General features: G+C 39.8%; 1 protein-coding gene across 5 annotated transcripts in view; it reads right to left on the bottom strand.

The window, feature by feature from the left end:
- LOC139751979 (uncharacterized) overlaps window positions 1–15,419 on the bottom strand; it is a 76,572-nt gene that overhangs the window by 46,811 nt on the left and 14,342 nt on the right. For all 5 annotated transcript variants that reach the window (XM_071667725.1, XM_071667724.1, XM_071667727.1 and 2 more), the window contains exon 4: window positions 6,685–6,838. In XM_071667725.1, the coding sequence (XP_071523826.1) occupies window positions 6,685–6,838 (154 nt within the window). The remainder of the gene's footprint in view (window positions 1–6,684; window positions 6,839–15,419) is intronic.

The following is a 15,419-nucleotide window of genomic DNA, read 5'->3' as shown; positions in this document are numbered from 1 at the left end:
AACACCCTCTTCTGCTCTCTCAACCACACTCTTTTTATTACCACACATCTCTCTTACCCTATAATTACTTACTCGATCAAACCACCTCACACCACATACTGTCCTAAAACATCATTTCCAGCACATCCACCCTCCTCTGCACAACTCAATCTATAGCCCATGCCTTGCAACCATATAACATTGTTGGAACCACTATTCCTTCAAACGTACCCATTTTTGCTTTCCAAGATAATGTTCTTGACTTTCATACATTTTTCAATGCTCCCAAAACTTTCGCCCCCTCCCCCACCCTATGATCCACTTCCGCTTCCATGGTTCCATCCGCTGCCAAATCCACTCCCAGATATCTAAAACACTTCACTTCCTCCAGTTTTTCTCCATTCAAACTTACCTCCCAACTGACTTGTCCCTCAACCCTGCTGTACCTAATAACCTTGCTCTTATTCACATTTACTCTCAGCTTTCTTCTTTCACACACTTTACCAAACTCAGTCACCAGCTTCTGCAGTTTCTCACACGAATCAGCCACCAGCGCTGTATCATCAGCGAACAACAACTGACTCACTTCCCAAGCTCTCTCATCCACAACAGACTGCATACTTGCCCCTCTTTCCAAAACTCTTGCATTCACCTCCCTAACAACCCCATCCATAAACAAATTAAACAACCATGGAGACATCACACACCCCTGCCGCAAACCTACATTCACTGAGAACCAATCACTTTCCTCTCTTCCTGCACATACACATGCCTTACATCCCTGATGAAAACTTTTCACGACTTCTAAAAACTTGCCTCCCACACCATATATTCTTCATACCTTTCACAGAGCATCTCTATCAACTCTATCATATGCCTTCTCCAGATCCATAAATGCTACATACAAATCCATTTGCTTCTCTAAGTATTTTTCACATACATTCTTCAAAGCAAACACCTGATCCACACAGCCTCTACCACTTCTGAAACCACACTGTTCTTCCCCAATCTGATACTCTGTACATGCCTTCTTCCTCTCTATCAATACCCTCCCATACAATTTCCCAGGAATTCTCAATATACTTATACCTCTGTAATTTGAGCACTCACTTTTATCCCCTTTTGCCTTTGTACAATGGCACTATGCAAGCATTCCGCCAATCCTCAGGCACCTCACCATGACACATATATACATTAAATAACCTTACCAACCAGTCAACAATACAGTCGCCCCCTTTTTTAATAAATTCCACTGCAATACCATCCAAACCCGCTGCCTTGCCGGCTTTCACCTTCCGCAAAACTTTTACTACCTCTTCTCTGTTTACCAAATCATTTTCCCTAACCCTCTCACTTTGCACATTACCTTGACCAAAACACCCTATATCTGCCACTCTATCATCAAACACATTCAACAAACCTTCAAAATACTCACTCCATCTCCTTCTCACATCACCACTACTTGTTATCACCTCCCCATTAGCCCCCTTCACTGAAATTCCCATTTGTTCCCTTGTCTTACGCACTTTATTCACCTCCTTCCAAAACATCTTTTTTTTTTTTTTTTTTTTTTTTTTTTTTTTTTTATACTTTGTCGCTGTCTCCCGCGTTTGCGAGGTAGCGCAAGGAAACAGACGAAAGAAATGGCCCAACCCCCCCCCATACACATGTACATACACACGTCCACACACGCAAATATACATACCTACACAGCTTTCCATGGTTTACCCCAGACGCTTCACATGCCTTGATTCAATCCACTGACAGCACGTCAACCCCTGTATACCACATCGCTCCAATTCACTCTATTCCTTGCCCTCCTTTCACCCTCCTGCATGTTCAGGCCCCGATCACACAAAATCTTTTTCACTCCATCTTTCCACCTCCAATTTGGTCTCCCTCTTCTCCTCGTTCCCTCCACCTCTGACACATATATCCTCTTGGTCAATCTTTCCTCACTCATTCTCTCCATGTGCCCAAACCATTTCAAAACACCCTCTTCTGCTCTCTCAACCACGCTCTTTTTATTTCCACACATCTCTCTTACCCTTACGTTACTTACTCGATCAAACCACCTCACACCACACATTGTCCTCAAACATCTCATTTCCAGCACATCCATCCTCCTGCGCACAACTCTATCCATAGCCCACGCCTCGCAACCATACAACATTGTTGGAACCACTATTCCTTCAAACATACCCATTTTTGCTTTCCGAGATAATGTTCTCGACTTCCACACATTTTTCAAGGCTCCCAAAATTTTCGCCCCCTCCCCCACCCTATGATCCACTTCCGCTTCCATGGTTCCATCCGCTGCCAGATCCACTCCCAGATATCTAAAACACTTCACTTCCTCCAGTTTTTCTCCATTCAAACTCACCTCCCAATTGACTTGACCCTCAACCCTACTGTACCTAATAACCTTGCTCTTATTCACATTTACTCTTAACTTTCTTCTTCCACACACTTTACCAAACTCAGTCACCAGCTTCTGCAGTTTCTCACATGAATCAGCCACCAGCGCTGTATCGTCAGCGAACAACAACTGACTCACTTCCCAAGCTCTCTCATCCCCAACAGACTTCATACTTGCCCCTCTTTCCAGGACTCTTGCATTTACCTCCCTAACAACCCCATCCATAAACAAATTAAACAACCATGGAGACATCACACACCCCTGCCGCAAACCTACATTCACTGAGAACCAATCACTTTCCTCTCTTCCTACACGTACACATGCCTTACATCCTCGATAAAAACTTTTCACTGCTTCTAACAACTTGCCTCCCACACCATATATTCTTAATACCTTCCACAGAGCATCTCTATCAACTCTATCATATGCCTTCTCCAGATCCATAAATGCTACATACAAATCCATTTGCTTTTCTAAGTATTTCACACATACATTCTTCAAAGCAAACACCTGATCCACACATCCTCTACCACTTCTGAAACCGCACTGCTCTTCCCCAATCTGATGCTCTGTACATGCCTTCACCCTCTCAATCAATACCCTCCCATATAATTTACCAGGAATACTCAACAAACTTATACCTCTGTAATTTGAGCACTCACTCTTATCCCCTTTGCCTTTGTACAATGGCACTATGCATGCATTCCGCCAATCCTCAGGCACCTCACCATGAGTCATACATACATTAAATAACCTTACCAACCAGTCAACAATACAGTCACCCCCTTTTTTAATAAATTCCACTGCAATACCATCCAAACCTGCTGCCTTGCCGGCTTTCATCTTTCGCAAAGCTTTTACTACCTCTTCTCTGTTTACCAAATCATTTTCCCTAACCCTCTCACTTTGCACACCACCTCGACCAAAACACCCTATATCTGCCACTCTGTCATCAGACACATTCAACAAACCTTCAAAATACTCATTCCATCTCCTTCTCACATCACCACTACTTGTTATCACCTCCCCATTTACGCCCTTCACTGAAGTTCCCATTTGCTCCCTTGTCTTACGCACCCTATTTACCTCCTTCCAGAACATCTTTTTATTCTCCCTAAAATTTACTGATAGTCTCTCACCCCAACTCTCATTTGCCCTTTTTTTCACCTCTTGCACCTTTCTCTTGACCTCCTGTCTCTTTCTTTTATACTTCTCCCACTCAATTGCATTTTTTCCCTGCAAAAATCGTCCAAATGCCTCTCTCTTCTCTTTCACTAATACTCTTACTTCTTCATCCCACCACTCACTACCCTTTCTAAACAGCCCACCTCCCACTCTTCTCATGCCACAAGCATCTTTTGCGCAATCCATCACTGATTCCCTAAATACATCCCATTCCTCCCCCACTCCCCTTACTTCCATTGTTCTCACCTTTTTCCATTCTGTACACAGTCTCTCCTGGTAAAAACATCTTTTTATTCTCCCTAAAAGTTAATGATACTCTCTCACTCCAACTCTCATTTGCCCTCTTTTTCACTTCTTGCACCTCTCTCTTGACCTCCTGCCTCTTTCTTTTATACATCTCCCACTCATCTGCATTATTTCCTTGCAAAAATCGTCCAAATGCCTCTCTCTTCTCTTTCACTGATAATCTTACTTCTTCATCCCGCCACTCACTACCCTTTCTAATCTGCCCACCTCCCACGCTTCTCATGCCACAAGTATCTTTTGCGCAAGCCATCACTGCTTCCCTAAATACAACCTATTCCTCCCCCACTTCCCTTACATCCTTAGTTCTCACCTTTTTCCATTCTGTACTCAGTCTCTCCTGGTACTTCCTCACACAGGTCTCCTTCCCAAGTTCACTTACTCTCCCCACTCTTTTCACCCCAACATTCTCTCTTCTTTTCTGAAAACCTCTACAAATGTATACTTCTGTATATCTCTCTTTTTAAACCAGGTATTTCCAATCACCAGTCCTTTTTCAGCACATAAATCTACAAGCTCTTCACCATTTCCATTCACAACACTGAACACCCCATGTACACCAATTATTCCCTCAAACTGCCACATTACTTACCTTTGCATTCAAATCACCCATCTATAAACTATAACCCAGTCTCGTGCATCAAAACTACAAACACACTCACTCAGCTGTTCCCAAAACACTTGCCTCTCATGATCTTTCTTCTCATGCCCAGGTGCATGCATACAAATATGAGCAAGTGTTCCAGAATTAAGACTTTGTTTTTAAGTTTTTAGACACTAAAGAAGTGATGGATGGAAGGACATAGACCAACAACAGATAGAGAGATACAGAGTTAGAGAATAACTGTAATTACAAACAGCTGGATGGACAGACAATTCAAACAACATATTCAGTGACTTTTGCCAAAAGCATACAAACTTTTCATCAGACATTTTGTTCTATAAACATACCACGTCTCTATGATACACATTTTCTCTTTTTCATACTTAATCACCATTTAACACATAGCAAGGTAGCACCAGGAACAGACAAAGAAAGGCCACATACACTCACATCCATTCTCTAGCTATCATGGCCAATGAACCAAAACCAAAGACCCTCATAACCACAACCAAGCCACACAGTCCTTTCCATGGTTTCCCTAAGTCACTTCACATGCAAGAAAATTTTGAACTTATCCCAGTTTCCTGGATAACTGATGCTTTTTTTTTAAGGATTTAATGGGTAGCCAGAAAGCAAGTGCTGAGCATACATAACTTAAGCAAGTGTATTTACTATACTTATTTCTGATAGCCAAAAATGTACTTCTAAACATGATTACCATGGTTATCGTTCACAGCCAAAATGTATCAAATAATGAGATAATAAACACTCTGAGGAAAAAATCAACATTATTATGGGGTGGAACTGCAATTTCCATTAAAATATCACCTGGTGAAAACTTTCCATTGAGATACTAAATTGTAAATAAATAATATCAGAAAAAGCAAACATTTTCAAGTTAAAATATGAATGAATACTTCAACAGGTGAGTGTGCAATAATTTCAGCATGTCATAAACTGGCTATGAAGAAAAACCATAAAAGGGTAAATCACATCAGCTTCAACCTATTTCTACTTATTACAATAAAAATGGCAAACAAACTCTCTCTCCTGTGAAGGCATGTGTGTTGTCTGGAGGAACAATTTTCAGTGGTGGTAAATTGGGTTTCCTTTCCTTCCAATGGTGCTTTGCAGACTGCAGATAATTAAACAAAAAACAAAAACTTTCTCCTGTATCATGACATCAAAGTAAAACACAACTGTAATAATGAAATACTTCCTATTCACATTCAATAGCCACTGGGAAACACTGTCATGAGTTACACTATCTTTCTTAACAAGTAGACAGCTAATCTTTCTTTTCTTTCTTTCATGCTATTCGCCATTTCCCGTGTTAGTGAGGTAGCGTTAAGAACAGAGGACTGGGCCTCTGAGGGAACATCCTCACCTGGCCCCCTTCTCTGTTCCTTCTTTTTGGGAAAAAAAAAAAGAGAGGAGAGGATTTCTAGCCCCCCGCTCCCTTCCCTTTTATTCACCTTCTACGACATGCAGGGAATACGTGGGAAGTACTCTTTCTCCCCTATCCCCAGGGATTTTCCTTTAATCTGTCTTCTGCTACATTTCTATCACAAGTAATTTATAGAAAATTGCATGCATGTGAAAACAATAAGTATACTGTACAGTGAAGTCTTAGTTATCAAGGACAATGATTAACTAAGAATTGATAAGCTATGCCTCATGTGAGTAAACCTAAAGTCCATTCGTATGATTCATGATGTCCTTGCATAAATACCTGTCAGTGTAATGCTTCAGAAAAATGCATGCTGAAGCATTCTTTAAAACTCACTTTAATGTGGTTCTTCTTTAAAAAGTTCAATATCTCTAAGTTAAGATTTGATTATGGCAATGAATAGGTATGTCAAAAATAAACAAGAGTCCACAGCATTGCCTGTTGTCCTGATGTAACAGATATTGTTACTGCTGTTTTCATCTTCCTTCGGGAAACTGGCTGAAATTCCATCCAGTTGTACCTTCCTACCTACAAATATTTTCAACAAGAATATAAGACCAACTTCTCACACTGTCCTCCCACATCAATTAATGCAAATAAGGGTAGATGAATGGGTTTCACAAACACATTTCTTAAAATAATCAAAGTACTTCTAAATCAAATGAAATCAATACCAAAACTGATATGCCATAAAATTTGCAGAGTTAAAGAATGGTAAAGACAAACTTTGGATATCCCACTAACCTGCGAGTTAGAAACATTTGGCCGTGACACTGAAGAATTTGCTGCAGGTCCAGCCTTACAGGTTTCACTACTTGGGGTTGATGCATTTGAGGAAGTTGCACTAGAATTTTGTGGAGGCATGTTCTTCAAAGCAACACTTGGATCTATAAAAAACCTACAATACAAAAAATATACCATATCAAAATAATTACATGCATGTACTTTGTCATTGAAAATATTCAGGTTAAAGTCTAACTACTCTGTATTTAACACACCATTTTGATGTTTTCAAGTAGACTGGACACCAAAATAAACTTCTTAAAACTTTTCTTTTGCTGCAGATTGCTAAATATTCTGAATAAGGATCAATAACTGCACAGTACTCAAGTACATGATTAATCTGGAAGTAGCACACAAACTTGCTAGAGTTTGTTCTGTCACTACATGCATTATTTTTCCATGAAATTTGTTACCTAAATTCTTATCTTTAAATTCTTTTCATATGGATCAAACACAAAAAAAGTATATTCCCATGAGTCCACGGGGAAAATGAAACACGATAAGTTCCCAAGTGCACTTTTGTATAATAATCACATCATCAGGGAAGACACAAGAGAGAAATATAACAGTCAGTTGATGTACAACAAAGAGATGAAGCTAGGACGCCATTTGGTAAACATGCGATTGTCCAAGACTGACAATGAGCATTCATAAACCTATCATTTTACAAATTTTATCAACAATAAAGTTATCTAATTTGTATAGACCATCACTAATATTAAGATTATAATTCTTAGTGTATTTAATAATACAAGATTCAATGATATTTCTCATGGTAATAGAGTTAGAGTTAATAACTGAGATGGCATTAATCCAGTTGATACAATGATCATAGTTTTTAACATGATTAAACAAGGCATTTGATCCTTGTCTCGTTCTTATTCTACATTCATGTTGCTTAAGTCTAACAGAAAGATCCTTACCAGTTTGCCCAACATAAAACTTATCATAATTTCTGCATGGCACTTTATAGATGCATCCAGGAAAATTATCTGGTGAATTCCTGATTAAGATATTCTTTATAGTATTACTGTTGCTGAAGGCAACATTTACATTAAAGGATTTAAGCAACATGGGAAGTAAAGTAAAATTATTATTAAAAGGGAGAACTAAAAGATTCTTGGTGTCAATGGGAGGTTTGGGCTCAACTCTATGAAATGATTTCTTTGCTAACTTAGGGGATTTATAAGTGAAAGATCTAGGGTACTTTAACATAGATCCAATAGAATATAGCTTCTCAAACTGATCATCAATATACTCTGGACTGCAAATACGTAAAATACTAAGGAACATAGACTGAAATGATGATAACTTAACTCTGCCATGTTGAGATGAGTAATAATGGATATATGAGCATACATTGGTAAGTTTTCTGTATATAATAAACTTAAACTTGTTTCCCTGCCTAAGTTTAGCATATACAGAAAACCTACCAATGTATGCTCATATATCCATTATTACTCATCTCAACATGACAGAGTTAAATTATCATCATTTCAATCTATGTTCCTTAGGGCATTACGTATTTGCAGTCTAGAATATATTGATGATGAGTTTGAGAAGATATATTCTATTGGATCTACGTTAAAGTACCCTAGATCTTTCATTGATAAATCCCTTAAGTTAGCAAAGAAATCATTTTATAGAGTTGAGCCCAAACCTCCCTTTGACACCAAGAATCTTTTAGTTCTCCCTTTTAATATTAATTTTACTTTACTCCCCATGTCGCTTAAATCCTTTGATGTAAATTTTGTCTTCAGCAACAGTAATACTATAAAGAATATCTTAATCAGGAATTCACCAGAAAATTCTCCTGGTTGTATCTATAGAGTGCCATGCAGAAATTGTGATAAGTTTTATGTTGGGCAGACTGGTTAGGATCTTTCTGTTAGACTCAAGCAACATAAATGCAGTATAAGAATGGGACAAGAATCAAATGCCTTGTTTAATCACCTTAAAAGCTATGATCATTGTACTGACTGGAGTAATGCCATCTCAGTTATTAACTTTAACTCAATTACCAAAGAAATACCTTTGAATCTTTTATTATTAAATACACTTAATATCAGTGATGGTCTATACAAATTAGATAACTTTATTATTGATAAAATTTGTAAAATGATAAGTTTATGAACGCTCGTTGTCTGTCTTGGACAATCGCATGTTTACCAAATGGCATCCTTGCTTCGTCTCTTCATTGTATACCAACTGACTGTTATATTTCTCTCTTGTGTCTCCCCTGATGATGTGATTATTACACAAAAGTGCACTTGGGAACTTATCGTGTTTCATTTTCCCCGTGGACTCTTAGGATATATTTTCTTTCTTTTCTTTCAAACTATTCGCCATTTCCCGCATTAGCGAGGTAGCGTTAAGAACAGAGGAGACTGGGCCTTTGAGGGAATACCCTCACCTGGCCCAATTCTCTGTTCCTTCTTTTGGAAAATTAAAAAAAAAAAAAAAAAATATATAAGGATATATATTTCATTTATTTTATCTATTATACTTTGTCGCTGTCTCACACGTTAGCGAGGTAGCACAAGGAAACAGATGAAAGAATGGCCCTTCCCACCCACATATACATGTATATACATACACGTCCACACACAGCACATATACATACCTATACATCTCAACGTATACATATATATACACACACAGACTTATATATATATACACATGTACATAATTCATACTGTCTGCCCTTATTCATTCCCGTCGCCACCCCGCCACAAATGAAATGACAACCCCCTCCCCCAGCATGTGCGCAAGGTAGCGCTAGGAAAAGACAACAAACGCCACATTCGTTTACACTCAGTCTCTAGTTGTCATGTATAATGCACCAAAACCACAGCTCCCTTTCCACATCCGGGCCCCACACACTTTCCATGGTTTACCCCAGATGCTTCACATGCCCTGATTCAATCCACTGACAGCAAGTCGACCCCGGTATACCACATCCTTCCAATTCACTCTATTCCATGCACGCCTTTCATCCTCCTGTATGTTCAGGCCCCAATCACTCAAAATCTTTTTAACTCCATCTTTCCACCTCCAATTTGGTCTCCCACTACTCCTTGTTCCCTCCACTTCTGACACATATATCCTCTTGGTCAATCTTTCCTCACTCATTCTCTCCATATGACCAAACCATTTCAAAACACCCTCTTCTGCTCTCTCAACCACACTCTTTTTATTACCACACATCTCTCTTACCCTATCATTACTTACTCGATCAAACCACCTCACACCACATATTGTCCTCAAACATCTCATTTCCAGCACATCCACCCTCCTCAGCACAACTCTATCTATAGCCCATGCCTCACAACCATATAACATTATTCGAGCCACTATTCCTTCAAACATACCCATTTTTGCTTTCCGAGATAACGTTCTCGACTTCCATACATTTTTCAATGCTCCCAGAACTTTTGCCCCCTCCCTCACCCTATGATTCACTTCCGCTTCCATGGTTCCATCCGCTGCCAAACCCACTCCCAGATATCTAAAACATTTCATCTCCAGTTTTTCTCCATTCAAACTTACCTGCCTACTGACTTGACCCTCAACCCTCCTGTACCTAATAACCTTTCTCTTATTCTCATTTACTCTCAGCTTTCTTCTTTCACACACTTTACCAAACTCAGTCACCAGCTTCAGCAGTTTCTCACATGAATCAACCACCAGCGCTGTATCATCAGTGAACAACAACTGACTCACTTCCTAAGCTCTCTCATCCACAACAGACTGCATACTTGCCCCTCTTTCCAAAATTCTTGCAGTCACCTCCCTAACAACCCCCATCCATAAACGCACCCCTGCTGCAAACCGACTTTCACGGAGAACCAATCTCTTTCCTCTCTTCCTACTCCTACACATGAGTTACATCCTCAATAAAAACTTTTCTGCTTCTAACAACTTGCCTCCCATGCCATATATTCTTAATACCTTCCACAGAGCATCTCTATCAACTCTGTCATATGCCTTCTCCAGATCCATAAATGCTACATACAAATCCATTTGCTTCTCTAAGTATTTCTCACATACATTCTTCAAAGCAAACACCTGATCCACACATCCTCTACCACTTCTGAAACCACACTGCTCTTCCCCAATCTGATGCTCTGTACATGCCTTCACCCTCTCAATCAATACCCTCCTATATAATTTTCCAGGAATACTCAACAAACTTATACCTCTGTAATTTGAGCACTCACTCTTATCCCCTTTGCCTTTGTACAATGGCACTATGCAAGCATTCCGCCAATCCTCAGGCACCTCACCATGAGACATATATACATTAAATAACCTTATCAACCAGTCAAAAATACAGTCACCCCCTTTTTTTAATAAATTCCACTGCAATACCATCCAAACCCGCTGCCTTGCCAACTTTCATCTTCCACAAAGCTTTTACTACCTCTTCTCTAATTACCAAGTCATTCTCCCTTACCCTCTCACTTAGCACACCACCTAACCAAATCACCCTATATCTGCCACTCTATCCTTAAACACATTCAACAAACCTTCAAAATACTCAGTCCATCTCCTTCTCACATCACCACTACTTGTTATCACCTCCCCATTAGCCCCCTTCACTGATATTCCCATTTGTTCCCTTATCTTATGCACTTTATTTACCTCCTTCCAAAACATCTTTTTATTCTCCCTAAAAGTTAAAGATACTCTCTAACCCCAACTCTCATTTGCCCTCTTTTTCACCTCTTGCACCTTTCTCTTGACCTCTTGCCTCTTTCTTTTATACATCTCCCACTCATTTGCATTATTTCCCTGCAAAAATTGTCCAAACGCTCTCTCTTCTCTTTCACTAATAATCTTACTTCTTCATCCCACCACTCACTACCCTTTCTTATCTGCCCACCTCCCACACTTCTCATGCCACAAGCATCTTTTGCACAAGCCATCACTGCTTCCCTAAATACATCCCATTCCTCCCCCACTCCCCTTACATCCTTTGTTCTCACCTTTTTCCATTCTGTACTCAGTCTCTCCTGGTACTTCCTCACACAAGCCTCCTTCCCAAGTTCACTTACTCTCACCACTCTCTTCACCCCAACATTCTCTCTTCTTTTCTGAAAACCTCTACAAATCTTCACCTTCGCCTCCACAAGAGAATGATCAGACATCCCTCCAATTGCACCTCTCAGCACATTAACATCCAAAAGTCTCTCTTTCATGCACCTATCAATTAACACATAATCCAATAATGCTCTCTGGCAATCTCTCCTACTTACATATGCATACTTGTATATCTCTCTTTTTAAACCAGGTATTCCCAATCACCAGTCCTTTTTCAGCACATAAATCTACAAGCTCTTCACCAATTCCGTTTACAACACTGAACACCCCATGTACACCAATTATTCCCTCAACTGCCACATTACTCACCTATGCATTCAAATCACCCATCACTATAACCCGGTCTTGTGTATCAAAACTACTAACACACTCACTCAGCTGCTCCCAAAACACTTGCCTCTCATGATCTTTCTTCTCATATATATCTGGGAGTGGATCTGGCAGCGGATGGAACCATGGAAGCGGAAGTGGATCATAGGGTGGGGGAGGGGGCGAAAATTCTGGGAGCCTTGAAGAATGTGTGGAAGTCGAGAACATTATCTCGGAAAGCAAAAATGGGTATGTTTGAAGGAATAGTGGTTCCAACAATGTTGTATGGTTGCGAGGCATGGACTATGGATATATATATATATATATATATATATATACATATATATATTTTTTTGCTTTGTCGCTGTCTCCCGCGTTTGCGAGGTAGCGCAAGGAAACAGACGAAAGAAATGGCCCAACCCACCCCCATACACATGTATATACATACGTCCATACATGCAAATATACATACCTACACAGCTTTCCATGGTTTACCCCAGACGCTTCACATGCCCTGATTCAATCCACTGACAGCACGTCAACCCCGGTATACCCATCAATCCAATTCACTCTATTCCTTGCCCTCCTTTCACCCTCCTGCATGTTCAGGCCCCGATCACACAAAATCTTTTTCACTCCATCTTTCCACCTCCAATTTGGTCTCCCACTTCTCCTCGTTCCCTCCACCTCCGACACATATATCCTCTTGGTCAATCTTTCCTCACTCATTCTCTCCATGTGCCCAAACCATTTCAAAACACCCTCTTCTGCTCTCTCAACCACGCTCTTTTTATTTCCACACATCTCTCCTACCCTTACGTTACTTACTCGATCAAACCACCTCACACCACACATTGTCCTCAAACATCTCATTTCCAGTACATCCATCCTCCTCCGCACAATTCTATCCATAGCCCACGCCTCGCAACCATACAACATTGTTGGAACCACCATTCCTTCAAACATACCCATTTTTGCTTTCCGTGATAATGTTCTCGACTTCCACACATTCTTCAAGGCTCCCAGGATTTTCGCCCCCTCCCCCACCCTATGATCCACTTCCGCTTCCATGGTTCCATCCGCTGCCAGATCCACTCCCAGATATCTAAAACACTTTACTTCCTCCAGTTTTTCTCCATTCAAACTTACCTCCCAATTGACTTGACCCTCAACCCTACTGTACCTAATAACCTTGCTCTTATTCACATTTACTCTTAACTTTCTTCTTTCACACACTTTACCAAACTCAGTCACCAGCTTCTGCAGTTTCTCACATGAATCAGCCACCAGCGCTGTATCATCAGCGAACAACATATATATATATATATATATATATATATATATATATATATATATATATATATATATATTTTTTTTTTTTTTTTTTTTTCATACTATTCGCTATTTCCCGCGATAGCGAGGTAGCGTTAAGAACAGAGGACTGGGCCTTTGAGGGAATATCCTCACCTGGCATATCTCTCTTTATGTTTTTCTTTTGATTCATTCACATTCCATTCCTGTAGATAGTATACATATACCTTACTTTTTCACCAGAGAATTAACTTCATCCCTTATGTTTATTTGTCCATAGAATGGGATAGGGGAGAAAGAATACTTCCCACGTATTCTCTGCATGTCGTAGAAGGCAACTAAAAGGGGAGGGAGCGGGGGGCTGGAAATCCTCCCCTCTCTTTTTTTTTTTTTTTTTTTTTCCTAAAGAAGGGACAGAGAAGGGAGCCAGGTGAGGATATTCCCTCAAAGGCTCAGTCCTCTGTTCTTAACACTACCTCGCTAATGCGGGAAATGGCGAATAGTATGAAAAAAAAAAAAAATATATATATATATATATATATATATATATATATAAAAAAAAAAAAATATATATATATATATATATATTTATATTTATTATACTTTGTCGCTGTCTCCCGCGTTTGCGAGGTAGCGCAAGGAAACAGACGAAAGAAATGGCCCAACCCCCCCCATACACATGTATATACATACGTCCACACACGCAAATATACATACCTACACAGCTTTCCATGGTTTACCCCAGACACTTCACATGCCTTGATTCAATCCACTGACAGCACGTCAACCCCGGTATACCACATCGCTCCAATTCACTCTATTCCTTGCCCTCCTTTCACCCTCCTGCATGTTCAGGCCCCAATCACACAAAATCTTTTTCACTCCATCTTTCCACCTCCAATTTGGTCTCCCTCTTCTCCTCGTTCCCTCCACCTCCGACACGTATATCCTCTTGGTCAATCTTTCCTCACTCATTCTCTCCATGTGCCCAAACCACTTCAAAACACCCTCTTCTGCTCTCTCAACCACGCTCTTTTTATTTCCACACATCTCTCTTACCCTTACGTTACTCACTCGATCAAACCACCTCACACCACACATTGTCCTCAAACATCTCATTTCCAGCACATCCATCCTCCTGCGCAGAACTCTATCCATAGCCCATATACACAGTATTTAAGAAGTTGTATGATAAAAGAATATTCAAGAGATGGGGGCTTATAAGTGTAAAACTCCTCCACATACAGGAAAAATAGGTAAATACAAACACACACACACACATACACACACACAAATACACACACACATACACACACACACTCCCCCTAATGTTACTAACCTTAAATTACCACACACATTCAAGAGTTAAAACCCTTGTTAAGTTTCTGAAAGATGCAGATGACAAGGGTGGGACAAAGAACACCACTAGACAGGTCTGGTGGATAACCTCAACTAAACTGTGTCAATAGTGTACCCGACACTCCTCCACCCCCTGATGGAGACAGGTTCACTGAAACCCTATCTGCGTCAGTGTGGTAAAGTGCAGATGACCCTGCATGCTTTGCTCTGACCTTCATGCCTTGCCTAAGTGCACACTACAGGATAGATGTCCTAGTATCATAACAATAAAACTGAATATCATACACACATTCATAAGTGAGTGCAAATGCACAATATCAAATTAAATTTATTCTTGTAGTTTCACCCTCTGACCTATAAAAATAAGAATGTAGGCCTAAACCAACAAAATATGAAAAAAATCTATCATTATGACAAACTCAAGAAGAGAGGAATGGTATATAATCATATCTGACAGAGAAATTGAAACAAAGACATGCTAGAAAAAATACTTTAGCCATATCTATTAAGGGTTCTAAATAAAAGCCTTAAATAAACAAAGAGACAAAAATACAGCAATTTCAATATAACAGGAGTTCATGAAATCCTCCATAATTCCCACATTTCTTAAATCT

Source organism: Panulirus ornatus, chromosome 12, assembly GCF_036320965.1.
Source record: "Panulirus ornatus isolate Po-2019 chromosome 12, ASM3632096v1, whole genome shotgun sequence".
NCBI lineage: Eukaryota > Metazoa > Arthropoda > Malacostraca > Decapoda > Palinuridae > Panulirus > Panulirus ornatus.
This window is presented reverse-complemented; position numbering and strand designations above follow the sequence as displayed.